Source organism: Parasteatoda tepidariorum, chromosome 7 (assembly GCF_982258835.1).
Source record: "Parasteatoda tepidariorum strain Cologne lab strain chromosome 7, Ptep-v5.0, whole genome shotgun sequence".
NCBI lineage: Eukaryota > Metazoa > Arthropoda > Arachnida > Araneae > Theridiidae > Parasteatoda > Parasteatoda tepidariorum.
In genome coordinates, this window is record NC_141761.1 from 89,175,268 (window position 1) to 89,201,494 (window position 26,227).

At 28.3% G+C, this 26,227-nt stretch overlaps 1 protein-coding gene across 6 annotated transcripts in view; it reads right to left on the minus strand.

The window, feature by feature from the left end:
• LOC107453731 (5'-AMP-activated protein kinase subunit gamma-1) overlaps nucleotides 1-26,227 on the minus strand; it is a 369,446-nt gene that overhangs the window by 102,238 nt on the left and 240,981 nt on the right. The window contains exon 1 of one of the 6 annotated variants that reach the window (XM_071183177.2): nucleotides 22,140-22,694. The exons of the other annotated variants lie outside the window; for them this stretch is intronic. Within the exon in view, the coding sequence (XP_071039278.2) occupies nucleotides 22,140-22,232 (93 nt within the window). The 5' untranslated portion in view covers nucleotides 22,233-22,694. Of the gene's footprint in view, nucleotides 1-22,139; nucleotides 22,695-26,227 lie in introns of those variants that run through there. 6 annotated transcript variants of the gene reach the window in all.

Here is a 26,227-nt window from a genome sequence, read left to right on the forward strand (position 1 = left end):
TAACCGTGGGAGGTTCTCGTGGTCTTCCTCTCCATGTAACGTAAATGCGGGTTAACTCCATCAAAAAGTCCTCCACGAAAGCAAATTTCTCCCAATACTCGACTCAGGAGTTCCCTTGTCTTCTGGATTGGGTTCGAAATTACAGGCTACGGAGTTGAACATTAGTAGTCGTAAACCCATAAAATTGGGTCGGCTGTTCAACGACGGTTATATATATATATATATATATAAAAAAAAACACGTGATTTGAATCAGATTTAATTGGATACCAGAAAGCGACGTGTGGGTCAAACCTGATAGGCTTCTGAATCGACAAATACCACGAATTACCAACAATGACGTCACTTGCAGGTATCCACATATTTCGAATTTCGAAACCCGCGTTAATTGAGTCTAGTCACCAAAGTTTTGGACATCTTTTAGATCTATTACAGATTGGTTAATTATTAAAAGAATTATGAAATTGTACATTAATATACCTTACTGTATATACTGTAAATAATAATTCACAAATATTCTGACGATGCAATAGAGAGTCAAAGTGAATGCCGACATTCACTAACTGAATACTTTAACAGTAATTTATATATTAAGCATTTAGTAATTTGTAAGTTTCTTATTTAATATATTAGTTTCTTTTTATTTTATTCTTTAAATTTATATATAGGAGTCAAAGTAAGAAATTTAAAAATTCTTGACATAAACGTAAGCATCTCAATCACTTGAAATTTTATAATTAGATCACACATATTATAGATCACTCATAGACTTAAAGCAAAACACTATACGGGTATCAAAGAGTTTATCCTCTATGTTTATGATCGTCCAACTATTCTGAAGCAACGCCCAAAAACAAACATAACGACATCTTCGTTGGAGTCGAAGGAGTCTAAACTAGACGCTTAGTCAGAGTCAGTTCGTTTACTTGAAAACGGTTTTGAGCTAGGGCGAGCTCGGATTCATAATAAAATGCTCATAATCTTTTTATTCCTTTTAAATAAGCATTTGGTTATGTTATTATGAATAAAACATGAAAATTTGTAAAGCGTAAAAAATTACAGCTATGTGCTACTTACAGGTACTAATAAAATAAAAAAAATTAATGTCTAATTTCCTTATTTAGACATTAAAGTAACCGAGTAACGAGTTTTTTTTAATTAGATTTCTCAGGAACTATTCAACCAATTTCACTCTAATTTTGTATTTTGCCATGTAAAATTAAGTACTTTAAAATGATGTAAATTTAATACCTCACATTTCAAAGTTTTTTCGTCTATTACTAAATAAAATATTTAAAAATTATAAATATTCACCATAAGTTAATTTTTGTGTGGAATAATCTTTAGATAAACGAATTTAATAATCATGTGAAAAAAATTTTCAATTCTCTTAAAAAGTTCTTGGTGTCTGGCGTAATACGCAAAAAGTAAAAGTAACATTTATGAGGTCCAAACTTTGGATCGCTCTCCCGACCAAACTTTGGGGAACATATTTCCAAAATTGCAATTACCCCTATATTTTGGGGGTCAGAAATCCAAATCCGTTGAAAAAAAAGTTATGTTTATTCAGAGAAAATACGTTTTTGTGCCTGATTTGGTAACATAAAATATCGTCTGCACTAATTAATTAGCATATTTGAGGTCACCCCCTCGAACCATTGAATTAGAGCCTTCGAACGTGAACATTCGATTATTAGATCAAAATTTATTCAGGGTGAACTTTTTTTTCGACTCACTGAATAATATTAATACCGAAATTATAATTTAAATAAATTCTTAATTTTCTTCTTAATTTAATGTAAAAAAAAATAATAAAGCACTAAAAAAAAAAATTAGAAACTGTAGAGCTCATTCCTGTACTCCTGCCTATGAACTTCAATAATAAAGATAAGAAAGTCAAACAGGTGTCATCATTCACTGTAGATAACATAATCTAAACTTATCTTTCAGAAACACTTCAAAAAAACTTATCAGAAACACAGAAGCTATGTTTACATTTACAAGCATTTATAACTGTTATCAAACAAATTTAAGTTCTCACTCAATATTAGTGGGATTTTGAATTTGTTGATAATTTATTTTGAAAAGTCAATTTTTTTTCTTCCCCGCACGTGTTTTTATTGATCTCTTAGGTTTTTATTAATTAATTATTTCATTAAAAAAAATTTCGATAGATAAATGTAAAGATTATGTCTAGCAACATTAACCACTCTCTCTCGCACATTTTTCCTCTGCTACTTTTCATTCTCTGGAGCACGAGCTTTAAAAATAAAGAAACCAAGATCTAAAGAAAAAAATAAATTTTCCGAAACAATAAATAAATAGTAAATATTTAAAGCTAAATAAATAAATTTTCGAGAAAATTGGAATCTCGAAACAAAATTAAGGCTAAGTTAGCACATAAAAATGGCTCTTTTAGCACGACAAATTTCAACTTTGTAGTTGTATTTTGAAGGGTTAGAGATCGACCAAAAATGGTATTTTATACCTATAAGTTTAACAGTTAATAATTCTCAAAGAAACAATCGCAATTTCAAATTTTTTAATTTTCTAGATTTTGCGCAGCAAAACAAAATGTAACGTTAAAAAAAAGAAAGCGATAAAATAATTCAAGAAAAAACTCCTAAAATTGAAAAAAGTTTGAACAATATGGAATTTTTAAAAAAAATTAAATTGTGTGTTAAGTTCTATGCGGTTGTCGTCTTATGACTTGCACGGTATTTTTTACAAGTTTAACAGATTTTAATTCCCGAACCTATAACTGAATATCAAGTTTTTTATTTTGTGGTTCTCCTAGTACATTTTTCTACAAACCATCTTAATTTCTAGTTTCTAAATATTATAGTTTTTGAGAAGAAAGACAAAATTTATCGTTAAGTTGATCACCCAAAAATTACGTCTTCGGCCGTCAGGATTTTATAATATGGAGGGATAAAATATGAAGAAAAAAAACATGACTTGTAATCATAAGTGATTTTTATTATTAAACAATTGAAAACACAGTTTCAATCGATACATTTAAACAAGTATCAAAATAAGGGCTTGATACACATTCCAATGTATCAAACATCTAAGAATCATTTACACAACCATTCTCTTTCTAAAAATCATTTAAGCAGAACTAATCTAGTGATGCCATTTATTAAGAATATTAGCACACAATCATAAATGAATTTATTTTTAAACATTTGAAAACACAGTTTCGATTGTAACATTCGGACATGTATCGAAACAAAGGTTTGATACACATTCACATGTATCAAATATCTAAGAATCATTTACACAACTCTTTCAAAAACCCTTTTACGCAGAATTTATCAAGTGCTGCCATTAGTTAAGGATATTAGTTGCCATTGTGTAAAATTAACTCAACTTACAACATATGAAAGTGGAAAATCGGCCCTTATCGTTAGTAAAAATAATTTTTTAAGGAATTTATAGAGAAAAAAATTTGGAATAAATAATGCCAATTCTTATCACTTGACTGAATTTTAAATTTACTAAAAATCTTACTCTCAATTAAATTAAAACTTAATTGTTGTAGTCAAAGTTTGAAATTCAGATCTCTGTAACGGGTCCCACCTTTGTTTAGAGAACTATCCAGTTACCAGAAACTACGTAACGCAGTCTCTTCAATATCAACTGGTGACACAGATGAAGAAAGGTAACAGACATAATGGGAAAGAAACAAAATCTATTGTAGTAAAATAATAACTTCGAAATAAATTTTAAAAAAATAAAGTCAAAATTTTTCTCGGATCACTCATAGACTTGTGAAACACGTGCCTGAGTTAAAAGGAAGTTGCATTAAAAGTTTTAAAATGATTGCATAAAGTATTGATTACATTTCTTTCAGCACAACGTCTAATTATTTAACATTTAAAAAAACAAATAAGTGTGCTCACATGTTTCCGGGATTAAAAATGTTTCTTGATATTTAAAACCAACGTGACATTTCTAACATATCGGGAAAATTCATTTAATGGCGACAGCTTATTTAATTTAATAGCCTCTTAATGACATGGCCTTTGTCAATAGTCTCTGTAGCCAGTTTCGTTTATTCAGGAAATGTGAAAAAATAAATAATTTTTTTAAAGAGAGAAATGTATTAACAGACAAACACAAGTAACACTAGTTTATACATTTACTCATCTATAAGGAAAATTGCGCTTTGTCAGTTATTTCATGTATTTTCTTAATTATTCTATTCGCAAAAAACACGTGAGTATTTATTAATGACTTTTTATGTACTTGTAGAATATTTTATTTCAATTTCAGGTTGTTAAATTATTTTTTTCCCGTCAACATGAAATGCGTAATTACTCCAATACTTTTTTAAATTTAAACAAAGTGAGAGGAGCTATAGCTCGTTCACCAGGAGTTGGCACTTGGCTCCGCCTTCATCACGTGGTATACGACGATACTATTTCGACATTTTTGGGAGAAGGTTGCTATTTGGCAATCGTATGGCAAAAATATTTATTTCGAAAACTTTATCAGCATTTTTTTAACATTAAATATTTCATAAATTTGATGATATTCCGCGCCATTTTTTATGACATTTCTCTCTTTTGAGAGAATAGTTTGTCCTCTTTGAGACATTTTGCAGGGAAAACAGCAGTTTTTGAATTTAAAATATATTTAATTAGCTAGAGAAACGAAAGGTATAATAGAGCAGATGATAAAGTGAAGTAAGTGACTGAAAACGAAGTCACTCTATTTGTGTTTGGCGAGCATTAAGGGTTGTCTGAATTTCAAGCGCGGAGGAGAAAAATTTTTTTTTTTAATATTTAAAGTGGTAGTAAAATTTACAAACTTAATTTTTAATGATTTTGACAACAACTATTTTCAAAAAAAAAAATAAGCATACATATTAATATGTGATACCATCATGGTTGCCTGTTCAAGCTTTTGAAAATAACACGTATGTTTCTGCCAAAAATTGCTATTCAATTTCCATTTTACTACCACTGGGAAAAATCATCCTCGAAAGGATTAAAAGTTGGCAGGTATGTGACTCGTGTAAAATGATGTATAGTAAATAAATGTCTGCATCAATAACTTTTTGGTATCAGAATATTCTTTAAAACATTTCTCCAGAAATAAGAAAATTTTCTTATTGCTTTAATCTAATACAAAGTAAAAAATTCCAGATCAAATTACAGTAAAATGAACGGGCAGATAGGGTGTCGGTACTTTTACGTAAAATCATCCATCTTTACTGGAATATGTTACAAAACAAAAAAATCTGATAAACCGTAACTTTTACAGTAATTACGTAAAAATCACTGAAAAAGTATCACTGTAAAAAGTACGGTATAATATTTTACGGTAAAAATGGATTTTACAACGGAAGATGCACACAAAGTGTTGGTACTTTATACCGCAATTTTATAAAGAATTTTTTACAGTGTAGTTTCTGAGTTTTAACAGTTCGGTGTAACTCATTAGTAATCACACAAAAACTTATTTACAACCAAATCTCGATGAGTTCTTATACGAATAATGAAATTAAAAAGCAAATTAGAAGATTGACTTCCTGGAGGAGCAGCTCCAATAGCATATATATTGGACAGCATTTGATATAATTTTATCATTAAAAAAATTATACTTTAAGTTTTGTTCTTTTGTTTATATGCTTTCACAAAGTGATTGTCGAATTAAAAATATTATTGGCTTTCCCGTCGTTGATTGGAGGTCTTAAGTACAACGAAATATAGTAAGAAATTTGATTTAAATAATTTTTAGGACAATTTTGAATCGTGTGAATTTTGTTTCAAAATCAAAATGTGGGGTAATACACTATCAAAATATCCCAGAATGTAATAAAAATTAAAATGAATCATTTTCATGAAATAATTAAAAGTGATTAGAACCTAAATTTCATGTAACTAAATTGGATTAAAATTTTAAAAAAAACTAATCGCATTTATGAGTTTACTTTCTTTTACAATAAAACCCGCATTTTATAACATTATTCAAAGCTTTGAGTCAATTAAATTCTCGCATTACACTATTACGTACGTATCAATGCAAAATGCGCTTAATTTTCACAATTTATATGAGTTCAGATTTTTCCTTTGTGGAACGAGATTTCAAAATGTATCCACTGCCCCATTTTGAAAAAAAAAAATCTTAATTAAAAACATTATTGAAAATTTAACTAGTTATTAGTTAACTAGTTATTATAAATTTGACTAGTTAACTAGGTAACATATTTGTTCGAAATTTCAATTAAGTTATCATTAATAATTATTAGTTTTGAATTCAAACTATCATTAATTATATCAGAAATAAAACACAATTTGATCAATTATTATATGTTCCGAATCTAAGTTAAATTATAATTAATAATTAGTTGCGTAAAATTTAAATTTTCACTAATAAATAGTAGTTGCATTAACTATTACAAACAACTAAAATAAACTGAATTATTTATTTTGAATTTAAATTCATTGCTATTATCTTAATTAATAACATTATTAATCTTAATTAATAACATTAATAAAAACTTAACTTGTTGTTTGTCCATATTTGTTGGGAATTTAAATTAAATTATTATTAATAATTATTAGTTTAAAATTCACACTACAATCAATAACTATTAATTTAGAATTCAAATTATTATCAATTATTACGTACTCAGGATTCACATTACTACTAAAAATTAGTTGCGTCATATTTCAATTATTATTAATACATAATAATTGCATTAACTATAATAAATTATTAAAATTAATTATATCATTTATTTTAAATTCAAATTAATTATTATTTCTATCAGAATTTAATTTAGAAATAATAATTAATTCTTTAAAATTTAAATTATTATTAATAATTATTTGTTAAGAAAGGTGTGTACCTTTTTAATGACAATCAAATAATAAAAATAAACTTTTAAAACTCATCGCTGTATTATATACAATTAAATCAATGTCAACTCGTGAATTAAACGAACTGAAATGTTATAACATTCGTTTATGCAATAAAATCAAGCGAAGCACTCGTTGACATAAGAGGAAAGAAGTCCTCAAGAAATAAATGTTAAAGATTGAAATAGGCAGCGAATTCTTCAATAGAGGAGCTAGAAGAGCAATAGAGGATTGTTTTTCCTATCGATCGACCTTATTCTGTAGCCTCACGTGAGATTTTCACGACCTTCCCCCAAGGACACCATCCGCCCAGTCATATAGGTTGAGTAGCGAGATCATTTCACCTCGTGAAGACAAGATTTACCGTATATTAACTCTACCTGAGAGAGAAATGTTTATTTTTTAAAGAAATAAATGTACTCATATCGGACGAGATGATAAACCGTTTTATCTTACTAATACTAAATTGACCGCTTATTAACGCTATTTGAGAGAAAAATGTTTATTTTTAGAACCATTCAAACTAAACCTACTTATATCGGAAGTGTAGAGAGTCCGTTTTAACTAATGAAAACGAGATTTACCGTTTATGCACGCCATTTGTTAGAAAAATGTTTAAAAATATTGAAACTAAACCTCTACTTATATCGGATATGTAGAGAAAGCGTTTCAACTTATGATAACGAGATTTACCATTTATTAAATCTACATGAGACAGAAATGTTTATTTATAAAGAATTGAAAAATAAATGTACTCATATCGGACAAGATGAGAAACCATTTTGTTTCACTAATACTATATTTACGGCTTATTAACGCTATTCGAGAGAAAGGTGTTTAGTTTTAAAACAATTCAAACTAAACCTACTTATATCGGATGAGTACAGAGCACATTTTAACTTATGATAACGAGATTTACCGTTTATTTAATTCACGTGAGAGAGAAATACTTATTTTTAAAGGATTAAAAATAAATGTACTTACTGGACAAGAGTAGAGAGACCATTTTATCTTACAAAGACGAGATTCGCCGTTTATTAACGCTATTTAAGAGAAAGATGTTTATTTTTAAAACAATTCAAACTGAACATACTTATATCGGAAGTATAGAGAGACCGTTTTAAATTATGAAGATGAGATTTACCGTTTTTGAAAGCTGTAAAAGAAAGAGAAAAATGTTAATTTTAAACTTAATAAATTATAAATTGAATGGATAGCTAAATTAAATAACAATCTGATTGCTAAAATAAATCTACATTTTTCTGTTTTAATACAAGCGTAATACAATAAAAGTTTTGGATAAAGAAAAATCATGATGACTTTTCTAGAAGTCGTAGCGATTTTCATAGGAAAAATTAACGCCTCAAGTTTAGAGTAAAACTCACAACTGCTTTACTCTATTATACACATTTCAAAAAGAATTTTTTTTAAATAAGACAAAAAAAGCAGATAAGAGAATCTAAAATATAAATATTACCAAACAAATTATACATTCCATACTTGAACCTCGTAGTTGCTTACAAAATTTATTTATGTTTCCCATTTGAAATTTCAAATGTGATTAACATTCAAAATCGAAAAGAGCTGTCATAGTACATTATTTTTTATTATTATCTTTTTTCAAATGCGCTTCCTTGGTAGCACGAGTTTTAAATAATATAAACATTTCATAAAAAAAAAGAGAATGTACTAGTGTCACTTATTATCTGTCAAAATATATTTTGTGATTTTAAAATACAGATATTAAACATACGTAAATTTTTCTAAATAAACAGTACGCAAATAATGTAATTTTAACACATTTGTGCACGCTTGCTAACTATCAACACTTAAAAATAACTACCTTAACCAAAGTAAAGTAGGTATTTTATTATTATAAAAAAAGAGAAAAAACATACTAGAGAAGTCAAAAAATATTTTATTTATTTTTTTTACTGTAGTCAATCAAAGGATTAAAGGGGAATGTTTAAAAAAACTATAGAAACTTAAAAAGTGATTCTTTCCTTTTGGGAATTTATATCTGGTAGACATTGTAAATACTGTACAACGATGCTCTGTAATTTTTTTTAAACTGCATAAGCTGTACAAGAAAATAAATGTTAGAAAAAATGTTAAAATTGCATGTCGAAATTGATAAAACTACAGCCAAAAGGTAAACCGCCAAACAAGAGAACTGGTCTTGAAACTACGATGGATTGGAAAATCATATATAAAATCTACATGAAACTATATAAAATCGTATTTTTTAAACTTTACTTACACGATAAATATGGTTTAACTTCATCGAAACATCTTATTTAGTTAGCAACAAATGTGACCCGGATTATGATACAAGATACTGAATCTATAATTTAACATAATAACGGGAACACCTCAACAACAAACTTACAATGTATACATAGTTACAGACACTGAGTGAATGGTTTAATTTGAAATGAACCACTTTAAACTAGTTTAACTACATCCTTGCACCATATTATGGTTTGAAATGTTGATGGAATGGTTTAACATAAACGGGGGGATACCTTATTAAGTTTTAACAACAGAATTACAACGTATTATAGTTCTAGATACTGATGTAATGGTTTAATTTGAAATGAAACACTTAAAACTAGTTACTTGCACCATATGTTTCAAAATATTGATGGAATGGTTAAACATGAACGGGGATACCTTAAGTTTTAACAACAAAATTACAACATATTATAGTTCTAGAAATTGATAGAATAATTTAAATTCACATGCAACACTTTAACTAGTTAATATCAAACTTGCACCGTATTACGGTTCAAGTTTCTGATGAAATGGTCTAACTTGAACCACATACACCTTATTTAGTTAACCACATACTTACAACATACTAGTTAAATGTTATGCTGATTTTTCTGAGAAAGTACGGTAACTGGATTAAGAATTAAAAAGCTATTTGTTGTTATAAAAGCTCGTGAAAGTAAAGGCCATAACAAACTTGGGCAATTTGAAGAATAAGGAGAAGAAACCAAGATAATAAAAAAAGGAAAGTATGGCACTTTGCCACAGTTATTTGATCCTTTATTGATCGCTTATTTTACTTCTACTCGTTTCAAATCCAATCTTAAGTTTTATTTACCACCGATTTCAACGGAATGTTGAACTTTTATGATGATCGTATATTATCATGTATCACTTTTAATGCATAAAGTGGTTTTTAAAAAGCATTTACAGGTTTTTTTCATTCCACAAGACCTATATTTTGAGGCTAGAGAAAATTCAGTAAGCGAATATAGGTCTAGAAATGGTTTTAAAAAGCATTTACAGGATTTTTCACTCCATATAAAGATCTGTATTTTGAAGCTAGAGAAAATTCAGTAAGCGAATACATATCTAGAAATGGTTTTAAAAAGTATTTACAGGATTTTTCATCCCATAAGACCTGTATTTTGAGGCTAGAGAAAATTTAGTAAGCGAATATAGGTCTAGAAATGGTTTTAAAAAGCATTTACAGGATTTTTCATCCCATAAGACCTGTATTTTGAGGCTAGAAAAAATTTAGTAAGCGAATATAGGTCTAGAAATGGTTTTAAAAAGCATTTACGGGATTTTTCATTCCATAAGAACTGTATTTTGAGGCTAGAAAAAATTCAGTACGCGAATATAGGTCTAGAAATGGTTTTAAAAAGCATTTTCAGGATTTTGTATTCCACAAAACCTGAATTTTGAGGCTACAGAAAATTCAGTACGCGACTGTAGGTCTAGATCTAGAGTTTTAACTAAGTTAGACACTGAAATACGTTGAGCAAATCGGAATAGATATGGCATCTATAAATCGATATTTCACGATATTTATTTACCATCGAATTCATCATAATGGAGATCTTTTATGATGAGCATACACTGTGGATTAGGACATAAATACTTAGACGACATAAAGTAGTGTATTTCTAGGACATGAAGTGGTTTTAAAAACATTTACGGCACTTTTAGCACTTATAATACAATACTCTTGCTTCGTCACCATTAAAAAATAAGCATGCGAAAATAACTCTAGAATGAGTTTATCTAAATCAAGTTTGCCATTTAAAGATGCTGACCAATATCGTAATAACACTATCGCGTGTATCGATATTTACTTACAGCTGATTTAAAAGTTGATCTTTTAGGATGATTTTGTTTTTTGACGAATCATTTTTACAGCATTAAATGATTTCAGAAAGCTGATGAGAGCGATATCGAAATTTTTATGTATATATATATATATATATTATATATTATATAGTTTCTAGGCCAGTGCGAAAATTGCTATGAGAAAAAAAAACACAAGTGGAACTTATATAAGTGAAAATTATTAGCTGAATGTTAGCGGGTGATATAAGAATCATAAATTATTGATACATCGATATTTTTACGATCTATCATGCTTTATTTCCAAGTTAACTAGTTTACTCTATTATTCAATATTTTTGTAACCCAAACAAACGTTATCTTTATACATGATAATATCGTATTCGATATTTATTGTTGTCGATAGTGACCACGGTATTATATTGTATTGGATGACTATATTCACTGAGAAGCGCGATTGTTATCGGAATCTCAAATGAACAATAACGCTCCAAGCATTACATTATTTGATATTTACCGTTGTTAGGACAGGCCGCGATATTATTATTGTCAATAACTATCGTAAATCATACTTATCTATATGAAGAACAAACTATAACGTAAAAATACTTTTAAAAATATCAAAATCCCTCTTTTGTTAACGAACGCACATTAAAATAATATTTTGTGAAAGGAAGATGGTAAAAATAAAATATAAATTTATTTTCTGCTCAGATTGCTTAATATTATAAAAACAATGTTTATACACGGGTGTATTTTCAGACGAAAATTGCTTACTAAAATAAATTTATATTGCTAAATATAAAAAAAAAAAATCCCGAACACACAGTTATAATAAAAGCATACTTTTAATATCAAGGTAACTAAAGCAAAAATAAAAATAAAACAACATCTGTATAACAAGGAATAAAAAATTTCTACATACTGTATTTGCTTATGACATAAGAAAATGCATTTATATTATTTACAACTAAATACTGCGCAGCGAAAAGAAGAGCAAAAAATAGAAAAATAGAAGTACTTCATAAACATACTTAACTAAGACATTACGCGATTAGAGATATAAAGCTCTTTGAAACAATGCTGTTATAAATCATTAGTTTTAATATCTTCAGAATTCAAATGGCGGAATAGGACGTTAATGTAGATTTATGCGCACTAACCTCATAATTTCAATTATGGCTTACGGAGATGAAAGGATTTGATATCTTTTCGCCTTTGGAATATAACTTTTGAAGCCACAATCCATCTCAAAAACTATTATCGAATACATTTACTACTTTGATAATTTTAACTAAAAGAATCAGTGATCTCTAATTATTAAGGAATTTAACTACTTTTTCTACTTTAATTACCAATCAATATAAATCACAAACTACTCATGGAAATTAAATATTTTTAACGCTTCAAAAAATTAAAAGTAATGATTAATTCAGATCCATTCTATATCGAAAAATTAAAATAACTGTGATAAATGTGTGTCACTAACTATTAAGGAGTTAAAATATTTCTTCCTCTTCAAAAAATAAAATTAAAAAAGATCCAATCTTAATGTAGATCAGAAACTATTATGTAAGTGAATTACCTTTTGAGAGACAAAACTTAAAATAATTTATTTATATATATATATATATATATACAGAGGGAGAAAAATAATAATGAAAAAAATAAACAACTGGGGGGAAAAAAGGATAAAATATTTTTAAAAATTCCGGAAAATAAAAGACATAATCTCTTTATCAGCTCACACGATTATATCCGCAAAAAAGAGTGCTTTCTGATATTGTATCAATATAGCCAAAGCAAAATATATTAATACAATAGTGTGAGGAGCACTCAAAAAATTTACTTACAAAAATTACAACAAATAAAATAGAACACAATAAGTAAAAATAACACGTAAAAACAGAAAATAAAATAAAAGAAAAAGAAAAAACAGAATAAAACAAAATCAATAAAGCGAATAGCGAATTCAGATGTACTTACATGAACGGGAAATTTTTCAATAATGATTTAAAAAATATTTTCGTAACAAGATTGCCAGATTGCAAATTATGAAAACAAAAGCGCAAATTGAGCATAACTAGAGGAGTTTTGTTTTAAAGTGTCGTTCTTACTGCATTGCTGAAGTGCGTTTGATTTGTTAGTTACCAAGGATGGGCCCGAAATGTGCGCAAGGTAATATTGTACTGAGTAATTTAAAAAAATTGACCATAAATAATTTTAGAAAATAAATATTTATTTAAGAAAAAAATATAAAATAGAAAAGAGAAGCATGAATTGCCTGTTTTGCACATAATTTTAGCCACGGATTTGCCCGAAATGGATTTGCATTGTTTTTCTTAATTTTCTTTTGTGTTTTCTAGTGTATATATATATATATATATATATATATATATATATTTTCTTTTTTTTTCCAACTTCAAAAAAGAAATTAAAATAATCAACCTTTCATAAAAATCAAAAATTTATAATTACTTTCCCCATTTCTAAAAATTATATAAAAATAATAAATCCATAACGTAAATTACAGACCGCTATGGATTTTAACTGTTTTTTTCTACTTGAAAAAATGGCATTTAAATTATCCACTCTTGATAAAAATTAAAAATTACTATAGAATATATAATTACTGTTTAAACTATAAAACAAATATTTAAAATAATTAATCCTTAATTTAGATGACTAACAACTAATGAAATTAAAAAAATTTTACACTTCAATACTAAAAGTAGAATAATCAATGCTAAATAAATATCACAAATAACTATTGAATTTAGTTACATTTTTTATTTTAGAATAACAATTCAAAATTCCAGCTAAATTTGAATAACCATTTAGTTTTTCCATTTCAAAAATTCCAAACTCTGATTGTATTTTCCTACTAAGGAATATTGAATAAACTCTGTGAATTTCAAGAACCACTTATTATTACTCACTTCAATAATACTCACCACAATCACATTAACATAAGTGATTCAAACTTATTTAGCTATTATGAAACATCCAGACGTCCCAATCAATTTACTTGATTTAACATTGGGGAAAATAGCTTGGAATATCAATTGCAACCCAATTATCGAGAACATCAGTTATACCCCAATTGTCGCGAACATCAGCTGCAACTCAATTGCTGGGAATGTCAGTTACAACCCAATTGTCGGGAACATCAGTTTCAACCCAATTGTCGGGAACATCAGTTTCAACCCAATTGTCGGGAACATCAGTTGCAAGCCAATTGCGGGGGATATCAGTTGCAACCCAATTGTCGGGGACATCAATTGCAACTCAATTGCTGGGAACATCAGTTTCAACCCAACTGCTGGGAACATCAGTTTCAACCCAACTGCTGGGAACATCAGTTTCAACCCAACTGCTGGGAACATCAGTTTCAACCCAACTGCTGGGAACATCAGTTTCAACCCAATTGTCGGGAACATCAGTTTCAACCCAATTGTCGGGAACATCAGTTTCAACCCAATTGTCGGGAACATCAGTTGCAAGCCAATTGCGGGGGATATCAGTTTCAACCCAACTGCTGGGAACATCAGTTTCAACCCAACTGCTGGGAACATCAGTTTCAACCCAACTGCTGGGAACATCAGTTTCAACCCAACTGCTGGGAACATCAGTTTCAACCCAACTGCTGGGAACATCAGTTTCAACCCAATTGCTGGGAACATCAGTTTCAACCCAACTGCTGGGAACATCAGTTTCAACCCAACTGCTGGGAACATCAGTTTCAACCCAATTGTCGGGAACATCAGTTGCAAGCCAATTGCGGGGGATATCAGTTGCAAGCCAACTGTCGGGGACATCAGTTGCAACCCAATTGTTGGAAACATTCTGACAAAACCATTTTTATCGGGGCTACGGAGTTGGAATCCATGAAATATTTACAGGAGTCGCCAAAATCTGGGGACGAAGTAACTTCTTGAAATATGTAAAAGTAAACCACAACAGCCCGCTATGGGTCAGGGAGATCATGGAAGGCTCCACAATTTCGTTACCAACGGCATGATTGTGGCAATGTAATCAGCACTGCGTACAAGCCACCTTTACTTTCCAGACAAGCTGGTACCCATAGATCTAAAGCTGGATAGGCTTCAAGCCGAATCCCAGTTTGAACATTAGTACTAGTGAACTAGACTAGTGAACTAGATATTTAGTTTCGTGTGAAAATTTCGATAGCGTTATAAGTCGAGATATTTTAACAACCGATTCCATAGCTTTGATAACAATCATAAATTTAGCACAAAATTGTTTCCAAAAAAGGGAAAAAAATGTAAAGGTATATAATCTAAATGTGCATTGAAAGGGAATAAAAATAAAATCGAAATTTTCTAATAAAGGCTGAATAAACAGAAACAATTCGTGCAAATGGCATTTTCCACAAAATTAATCCAGTAAGAGTCGAGCTTGGAAACGTGTTTGCTTTGACTCAAGTAAAATCATCGAACATAAAAAAAAAAGAAATACTTCCTCGTGTTATGTGCGGTGTAAATAATGTTTTAGTAGCAAAAGAAAAATAAATGAATTGCAATTCACAATTGATAATGAAAAACACATATTAATCATTTCACTTACCTTTCATTCTATTGTACATTATCACCGAAAATAATTGACCTACGCAGTACATTGATCGATTAAAATTTATCAAATGATTGTCGAATGTTAAACAAATATATGAATGGTTTAAATTTTTTTTTTTTTTTTTTTTAAATAAAGAGAAGGTTATTTTTCTAAATTTGATGCATAGAAACAGATAAGATAGTAAGCATTCGTAGCGTCTTATAAAAAAATTAAAATATAGTAGCCAATTTACATTAAACTAACAAGCAAGAGTTCATTTAAAGTTAACAAGTGTTTAATATTCAATTTATACTTTCATTTCCAAATAAACACCGTTGTCAGTTTTAAAAATAAAATTTTGTCCTACATGAACTAATCGTAAGATACGGTTCTCAACAAGTCACCGAAATCAAGGACCACTGGCAAAGAGAGTGGGTGACCACTTTTATGAGTCTGCGAAGGGTCCGAGGGTGAGCAGCATTGATCCTTGTTAAACTGTTCTACCGTAAAGTGCTCAACGTGGCGGGCAGCTTGTTGGAGTACAAAAACAGGGGAGCTACCCCCTCAGTAGAGGATTAAAATTGTGATGGCATGTTTTTGGATGATCCTCAATGATGTTTCCCAGGCAGTCGCCAATAGCCCATTGGGCTATTCTATAGCTCGACCTAAACAAAGTACTACTACTAGAATTAAACTTTATCACTTAAATTGACGCGATAGTTTAAATAACTTGCTTCATCTGAAAATAGACGAAATATATAATTCTTCTACAGCATTTTTTATTCATTTTAGAAAACTGCGACCATTGGATATTTTTCTTGCTTGCATTTGTCTTATTTAAATGCTCGTATAAGCTTAAATAAAGTGTCTTTTTATATATTTTTGGTTAATCGTGCAAAATTCGGTGAATAATGGTTTTAAAAATGGAGATTTTTTGGGCAAAGATCTAATTTAATTGCGCATCATTAGTTTATTTTATCTATAAATTTCACATCACTTAGTGGATAATAAAGATACTAAATAACAATTTTATGATTTACTTTTTTTCTGATTAGTGTCAGATTTTAACTATGTTTAGCAAGAAGCCTTCGGTAACCTTAGAAGAAACCTGTCATTTGGTAGCATTTGGTAAATTGTCATTTGGTAAGGTGTCATTTGGTAAATTAAAACGTTAAAAGTGCGAACGCTATGACGCGAACATTTATAACGAATGTTAAGGATTTAAGCAAGTTCGTAGAGACGAAATAAAGATAATATGTATTTCTATTTCCTGTTGCTAATGTATAAATATTAGAACTAATTTATTCAAACTATCAAAAATATTTTTTTTAATAATAATAATAATAATAATAATATCTATTAAAAAGCATTACTTAATACATAAAAATATTATATCGGATTTCTTACGTTGAAATCAAGAACGAAGTTTTATTTATTATTATTTTTACTTTTATTTTTTATTTATTTTAATAATTTACTAGGGGAGTCGGTAGGTCATATACCAATAACACTAAAACTGACCTATTTCAAAGTACCTTTTCTCATCCTCTAAAGTTTTTTCACAGAATATTTACAGATACATGTTTACATAGGGATAACTGTCTGTTAATACATATGTTTAGCAGAATTTTTTTTGTTAGAAAAATATAGATTGAAAGCTTTTAATTTTTTAAAATGATTAAACAGTTTTGAGCGAAAATCTTTCCTAACTCAAAAAGTATTACTTTTAACACTAAAACATCATCACCTCATACATAATCTCAAATACCCCCCCCCCCAAAAAAAATTTTTTTTTTCAAAGTGATATCATAAGTAGTTTTATATAAAAGGTACATTGAAAAAGGTCAGTTTTAGCATTGTTGATATATACCCCACCGACCCCCCTTAAAAAGAATTTCAAAAATCTTTTAATTTTTTTTCTTTTAATAAATGCCATAAATATAAAACCCGTAGGATACTAATACAAACAATTAAGAATGTAAATCCAATAATTTTACCAAAAATATTATCTTAAAAGAGAGCTGTAGGGGGATAATTTTCGATAACTTCCGTTCAATTTAACAGAAATATAGTCCGCTTTATTACAAAAATAATTCTAACAAAATTACAAAGCTATAACAAAAACGATTAAAAAGAAACAAAAATGCATCTAATTATTAATTAATCACGTTTACGTTATCTACTATTAACACAATAATAATTCACTTTTTTTATTTAATTACTTTTTTTATTAATTTTATTAATTTAGAAAACTAATGTGATATAAATAATTTTTTTAAACTTAGTTAGATGCCCCCTAAAAATAAATAAAGTAATGTTATTTATTTATATAATAAAATAAATTTACAAAATAAATGCTTAGCTATAAATTATGAAAATAAATTACATTTCGAATAATCCAAAAAATTTTACTACAATCGTGAATTAAATTGAAAATAGAAAGACAGAGTACGTTTACATTTAATTAATATGATAAAAATTGGAAGTAAACAAGAAAAACTGTTTACTTTTAATTGTGCGCTTGAATTTTTTATTTTCAGCGTATTATTTTTATCAGCCAGAAATTTGAAAAGAATTCTTTTACAAAAAAATTGATTTCCGTATCTCCAAAAAATAATTAGCTTATCCGTGTTTATAAAAGTAGTTATCAGTGAAACTTTGTTTAACTTTAATATTTTCATAAATAATTTTTTTTTAAATTTCACTTCATAACTGTTGCTGATTTTATTATCTCAGTTTTTTTTAATTACAAATTTATTTTTTATCAAGATTATAATAGACACAAAAAGAATTTGTATTTTAGGTCATTAAAACTTTTTTCGTCTTTATATGTTGTATTTGCATTAAAATTTTAGAAAGTTTAATTGTATTAGTTAAATGCCCTTGAGCTTAAGAATAGTAACAAAATATTAAGAGTTTATTTAAATCACGTCTGCATCCCCTCAAATTAAATTTACCAACAAAAAAAAACAATTATTCAATAATTTTACATGGCTTATTTTGCAAATTATGATTTACATATATGTTACCGTTAAAGTGTAAAATCAATTATTCTGTCGATAATCTAGGTAGAGTACAGATTAATTAGAGTGCTCCGTTAAAGGGTCAAAAAGTGTTTAATATGTTAAATTACCTAAGAAATCTGCATATCGCTCAAATAATGCGTACTTACATCATGCGTACCACCGAGGCAATATTGATAATCTGCCTGAGAGTGAAAATAAGATCTTTGTTGGAAAACAACGTTTCCGTATGCTTAAAACAATGTTCTTTATTTATTTCCTGATGTCAACGTTTCTGAACGCTTAATATAACAATGTTCTTTATTTATATTTTGAAGTCAACGTTTCTGTAGGCTTATTATTTTCCGATGTCAGCGTTTCTGTACGCTTATAATAACAAAAATATTTATTTTTGTTTTCAATGACAAAGCTTCTGTACGTTTAAAATTAAAACGTTATTTATTTATTTTTCGATGTCAAAGTTTCTGTATGCTTAAATAAACAACGTTATTTATTTTTCTATGTTAATGTTTCTGAAAATAACAACGTTATTAATTTATTTTTCGATGTCTAAAGAATCGTGTTAATAGAATAAAACAATCAGCTTATTAGTTGGTAGAATCAATCATCAATCAATTAAATAACTATAATACAAAGAATCAAAGGGTTTAAAATATTATTGTAGTCTAATGAGAATTAGGAAAATTTGATTAATGAGAATAAAATGAGAATATTATTACCAGGAAGTGAGACAAACTTTTAAACGTTAAAAGTAAGGAAGCCGCCAATGTGCACAATTTCTATGTAAAATACAGAAAACTTTCGATTCCGTACTTAAGGTAATCGGCAGAAGGTAAAGCATATTAACGGCATTTGAATTTTAGCAGTAATTATATACATAAGATTCCATGTAAAATTTTAATTATCAGGTGATACTATACAGTTTTATTGTTTTTACGCTGCTGAAACCTGTTTGCACCTGTTTACATTCGTGTATCAATTGGTTAACATTGTAATGCAATAAGTTAAAAATGAAAACAAATAAGAAATACATAATCTGTTTAAAAACTGATTACATGTATGTTTAAACATAAAAGCATTGCACATAAACTGGTGTAAGACGTGCAATAATTAAAAAACTACAGTGCGTCCAATAATTTGATTTAATTATTATAATATACTAATATAATACCTGATGTGATAAATATTCTGTAGTTATGTAATATATCGTCTAATTTATTCAAACTTTGAATTTATATTATATATCGTCTAATTTAACCCAATGATACACGAAAGTAAACAAGTACAAACAGGTTTCAGTCAGGTAAAAACAATAAAGCTGCATAGTATCACCTGATAATTAAGATTTTACATAGAGTCTTATAGTTTTAATGCAATCTGTAAATACAAGTAAAATGCATGATAGAAACAAACACATTGCAACTCGGACTAGGTTTTTATATATATATATATATATATATATATATATATATATATATATATATATATATATATATACATTAAAAAAACCAGAGTCCGAGTTGCAATGTGTTTGTTTCTATCATGCATTTTACTTGTATTTACAGGTTGCATATAAAAAAAACATTTGTTAAACAAAATATTAGAATGATGTTATTAATAAAAACCTATTTCAAGAAGTTTAGTGAAAGGAAGGAAAGGAAAAAAAAGGTTCTTTTGAAACAATTGCAGGAAAAATGAAACAATATTAAATGAAACATACACAGTTGACTACAATTTTAAAAGAAGTAAAAGGTGGTCAGAGGACAATACAGAAAACTCATAATGATGTATGACTGAGGTTGACGTAAATAGGTTTGCGATTGTATAGAAAATATGGTAGTAGAAAATGTGATTTTATTGTAGCTGCTATTGTTTATTAAATTACTGCTGAGATAAAAGAAAACTGAATAATATGCGGTATTTTTCAAACATCAGCACAATAATGAATTTATCGATTTTTATTATTAAATTAAATCTTTAGGATAGTATTATTGTAAATATTCGAGAAAATACAAATTTCATTATTATTATTATTGTTGTTGTTATTATATTATCACCAATTATTAAAATATAACAGAGATGCCAACTTGCTCCAGACAGCAAATATATATTTTAAAGTGGTAGTTTATCCATTGTGATTCTTGGTTTAATAAATTCAATTTAGTAGATTTTTATCCACCACTATTTCTAAATAATTCGTAGGCTTATATAATTCACCACTTTATAGTACTTATGTCATGCTATACCTTTTAAAAAGCAAGCAAAAATAGTTAAATATTTGCAAAATTTACTTTGTAGTCATTTACCGTTTTTTTAATTGTTTTGGCATGTCCGGAGCAGTTCGTATCCCTGATATAAGTTGCTCGGAAACATTTAATAAATATATAGATATAAAAATCACCGCTGCTCAATCGATTTCGATGGCTAAAAGTTAAATATTAGGGGGACCGGAAAGTAATGTCGTTTCGGCGCATTAAACATTCGTTAGTTTTAAAAACAAGTTCGTTTTTCTTTTTTTATCCATTTTGATTCATTTTTGATACGGCATTGAAAGGTTGCTGCTAACGAGGGTGAATAAATTTATTAGAAATAAAATCTTGATAGCAAATTTTAATTGCACCGAAACGACATTAATTTCCAGTCCCCCTAATACCATTTCGGCCGTTTTTTTTAAAAATATATAATGAGTGATACTATAAAATCTCGTTATAATACCAAATTTTCAGTGAACTGCATTAGGCATTCATGCATTTGATGCCTAACTGCTTGCTATACATTATTTTACTTAACAACAAAAGTTAAAAATAGAAATTTAAAAAAAAATTATTAAGAAAAAGCACAATTTGCATAAATGTATTATTTATTTAGTTTAGTTTAGTTTAAATAAAAAAAAAAGATATTTTTCGGGTAACAAATTATTAAAACGAAATAGATTGTAAATAGTGAAAAATCTAAACAATAATTTTAGCCTAATTCTTATACAAAAGACGAATGAAACAGCCTTAGAAGGGTTAATTTATCATCTCTAATAATTTGAACAAACACTGTACATTTCTAATGATAAATAAAATCTCCAAAGAAGTTTAAGTCCTTTTTTCAAAAAAGTTTTTTTAAATGAAATAGGTGTATATCTACATATGTGTAACCCCATACCTTTAAGCTCCATACCTTCCATAGCCATTGTGATTGTGCCCCCACTTTTAACACTGTCTGAAAACAGTCTTAAGAGGGTAAATTAATCCCCTTACCACCACGGTTCCGATAAATATTTAACACCTTAAATTTTTAAAAATAAAAACTTTAAAGCAGAATTTTAATTCATCTTAAATAAAAGAATTTTTTTAAAAATTAAATAAGTGAGCTTTTAAATTTAATACCATACCTTTCATAGTCACTGTAATTGTGCCCCCCTCTTTTAACACTTTTAAAAAGGATAGCTAACCGTCTCTATCACAGTACAAATAAATGCAGAGTATTTTAAATCCAAAAAAAATAAAATCCTAAAAGAAACATTTGAGTTTTCCTTAAATAAAATATTTCAAATAAAAGTGGCACTAAATTTAATACCATACCTTCCAAAGCCACTGTAATTGAGACGAAAGTCTTTGGGAATCCAAAGAATGGCTTCGTATAGATCTTCGATGATAACGATTATTAGTACTCATATCGATGATAATTAATAACTTTGACACTCACACACAAGTCGATGTATAATTATTATTTTCTACCTATCATAACCATTCCTTACAACGACTTTTCAAAATCATCCTACAAATAACAACCAACCTAAGCCATGTCGAATTCTGGATATCAATTTAAAGCTAAATATATCTTCAGTTATTTACATGCACTAAGTGAAAACACTAATACTTACAATTTGTAAGTATTGCACACATAACCGTAAAAAGAAGTATTAGAACACAGTATGAAATCGTAAAATATACCGTAATAATACGTCATATACCTGACAAATATCAACAAACGCATCGTTTAGAGATCAGCTGTATTATGACAAATAATGTTTGTGGAAGCCGTAAGAGAAAATAAAGTGTTGGGAATTTTTCCAACCCCCACCAATGCTCATAGATAAGGTAAGCCGGCACACTTACACCGGCTTCTCTTAAGAGATCTTCCGCTAGATGGCGTTGTATTAATGTCACGTGTCCTCTCACACGAGCGTAGTAAAAGATTCCGGACAATTCGGTTGTCAAGGTAAGAGCAATATGAAGGAGGCAGGATTAAATGTATTTGAGAGGAACAAAAAAATAGCTGTTATTGATCACGAGGAAGTTTTTTCCTTGATAAAAATGTCAGCGTATTCTTTAAATTGTAATTATTTTCGAAAACATTTACTTTAAAAAAACAATTTGTACTCATATCAAAATAAACAACAACGAATTTAAATAATTTGTAATATGAAAGTGATAAAAATATATAATAAAAATTAATGCATAATAAATACTAATAAAAGCGTATAAATAGTAAAGAGAAAAAATTAAAACAATTAATGGAAAACTAATAAAACAATAATAAATAAATATAATAAATGTAAGTAATACTAAAAGTAAACGTTTAGTGATTAAATATATCGAAAACAAATTTAAACTTTCATAAAAACAAAAAAGTAAAAGGCAACTTTTAACGTTTTAAAAATAACAGAAAAGTAATAATAAAAAATAAATACAATAAGAATAAGTGTTTTAATAAAAGTTCAATAATAAAAAATTTAAATTCTAAAAATATTTTACCAACCTATATTAATAAAAAATATATGCAATATCCTTTTGGAAATAATGAAGAAAAAGTAAGAGCAAAATTGAAAATCTGAGAATGTTTTACAAAAAACCAAATAATCAAAAAAATTCTAAGTTTCTCTTTTATTTTATTTTATTAAAATGTGTCGATTAATATATTTTAACTTATAAATACTACAAAACAAAAAATTGTTACAGAAAAATATTTTTAAATATTTCATTTGATAAAAAATATTTCAAAAAGGCGTATTTTTCCGAATCGTAAGCTTGAACATTAAAATTTCTCATCACTTTATAGAATAATTTTAACAAAATTTCTTAAGCTTAATAAAAGTAGGTACCGACTGACATTTTTGAAGAAAAAAAGTGAAATTTTTCGAAGAACGATACTATTTTAATCTTATTTCGCTACAGAATGTAAATTAATTTTAATAACTCTTTGAACTTCGAAGATCTCTACGAATGGAGGTGCTGTGTGATAATCTTTTTTAAGTGTCTTCGAGGTGGAAGAAGGTACCAAGCTCACCATTGCCATTTGGCATCAAACAGTTGTCGAAAGCCTATCTTTAGGCGGCAAATTAAAACAGCAAGAACGTAGCTATGATAGCTATACTATGACACGGACAATTTAAATGAGTATAGCAAATTTATGAAATTGCAGAATTCCTATATACTTCAGGGGTGATTGTGAGCCCAAGTCAAAATTCCGGAAATTTTCTTGAGTTAAAAAAAAATTAAACAAGGTTTTTTTCCTATATTTCTTAGCTTACTTAAAATATATTTAAAATTTTACACATACCTATACCATTTACACATAGCTATGATGACCTGGAGAAGTAATTAAAATTTACAAATATGTCTTTCTTTCTTGAGTTTATGATTATAACTATTTACTGATAAAAAATGAATATTAATCATGAATATAAGCTTATAAAGTATCTCTCTGGCTCTCCCTTACAAACAAATAAAATAAACTGTGTTTTTAAGTTCCACCTTTGAAAATTTGATTTCCGGAAACTTCTGTGATAAATGATATTTTGAAACGTCTGGACCTTCGATCTCCGGAAACTTCCAGATCACTGTTAGCGAAAATTCCGGAAATCCGGATTTTTTCCGGAGCACAATCACCCCTGATACTTTAAAATCAAGTTGAATAATGGAACTTTTAGTGGCAATGAGGGTACTTGACAAAAGCAAATCATCTTGATTCAATAAAAAGACGAATGCAAAAATAAATAAAATAGATTTAAAAAATTTTAAAAAAAACTTTTCTATGTTAAATAAATAATCAAAAGAAAGTGAAAAGATAAGATATTACTTGATTAAACTTAACAAAACTAATAAATAGTCACTTAACAAAAATAATAAATAGGAAATGACTGAAGATATGTTTCAAGAGCTCAAAAACAGGCACTCATTTTCAAGAACTAGTCAAACGTGAATTAGAAGGAAAAAGAGATTTGAAATAATTCACGGATTCATTCAATTATGTGAACTCACTTTTGTTTCTTCGCATTCACGTCTGACAAGTCTTGAAAATGGGCGTCTCTTTTTGAGCGCTTGAAAGGTGGCTACTGTTATTTCGTATTTATATATTCTTGAAGCGAATGGAATTTTTAATCAAATAACTTCTCTAAGTGTTTGCACACAACAAAATGCGAAATAAAATATTGCGTGTAAGTTGATATAGTCTCAGTTAATCTTGAAAGTATTATGTTCATTTTACATAAAGTTTATTTTGAAATATGTTACAAGAATTTTTTATAAAATTTTTAACGAAAGCAAATAAAAATTCTGTGGTTTATTTGGTGTTATTTTTATTATCGTAAAATCTCTGTTATTAGTCGAGTAGATAAAGCAGATAACTAAAGATAAGAGGTTTTTATAAATGTATTTCCAAAATACTTTCTTCTTTTTTTTTATATTTATTGTCCTTCCGATGGCCTTACGTTATTAGGTAAAAAAAAAATTTTTTTTTAGAAGTTTATTCCATTAAAATAAAGATTAAATGCAAGCAGAAACATTTGGCGAGATGCTCTAGGCCAACTCATTGCAGTCAAAATTTTCCACAATCAAGCAATTTCCTTCGGTACTTAGATCTATAAATGAAAAGTAAAAATAAATTACCATAGCGTCGGCAGTTGCACCCTTATTAGTATATTTGGTACCTATTAAAAACAGCACCAATTACCGTAATACCAGAAGTACATATTACCTAATGTAATTAAGCATCATTGGCATCAAAAATTGCATTACGACACAATTCCCCTAAGGGGCCGTTCAAAAAGTACGTACATCCCGAAGGGGGGGAGGGGATTTGCTATTATGTACGGTTTTGTACGATGGGGAGGGGGGAGGTATTATACAAAGTACGTACTTTATAAGCATACACCAAATTTAAATTTGACTTTATCCTATACTCTCCTTAAGTAAATATTTAATTTTATTTAAAACATAATTATTTTAATTTTTATGAAAAAGGGGGGTAGACTAATAAAATGTACGTACTCTAAGGGGGGGGAGTAAGACCTTATGTACGGTAATGTACGAAGGGGGGGGAGGGGTTTGAAATTTCTCCATTTTTGTGTACGTACTTTTTGAACGGCCCCTAAACGAATCAATAAGTATCCATGGGAGGTTTTTCTCTCCATGCAACGCAAATGTGGGTTAGTTTCATCGAAACGTCCTCCACGAAGGCTAGTTTGTTCCAATTCTTGATCGAGGAGTTCCCTTGTTTTCTGGGTTGAGTTCAAAATTCAAAGGCTAAGGAATTGAACATTGGAACTCAAAATCACGTCGATTGTTCAATGCCGGTTATGAAACTATAAAATTTTATAAAATAAGGTCAAACAAATAATTATAAATAACAAAGATTTTTATGTATTTTTAGCTTTATTAACTATATC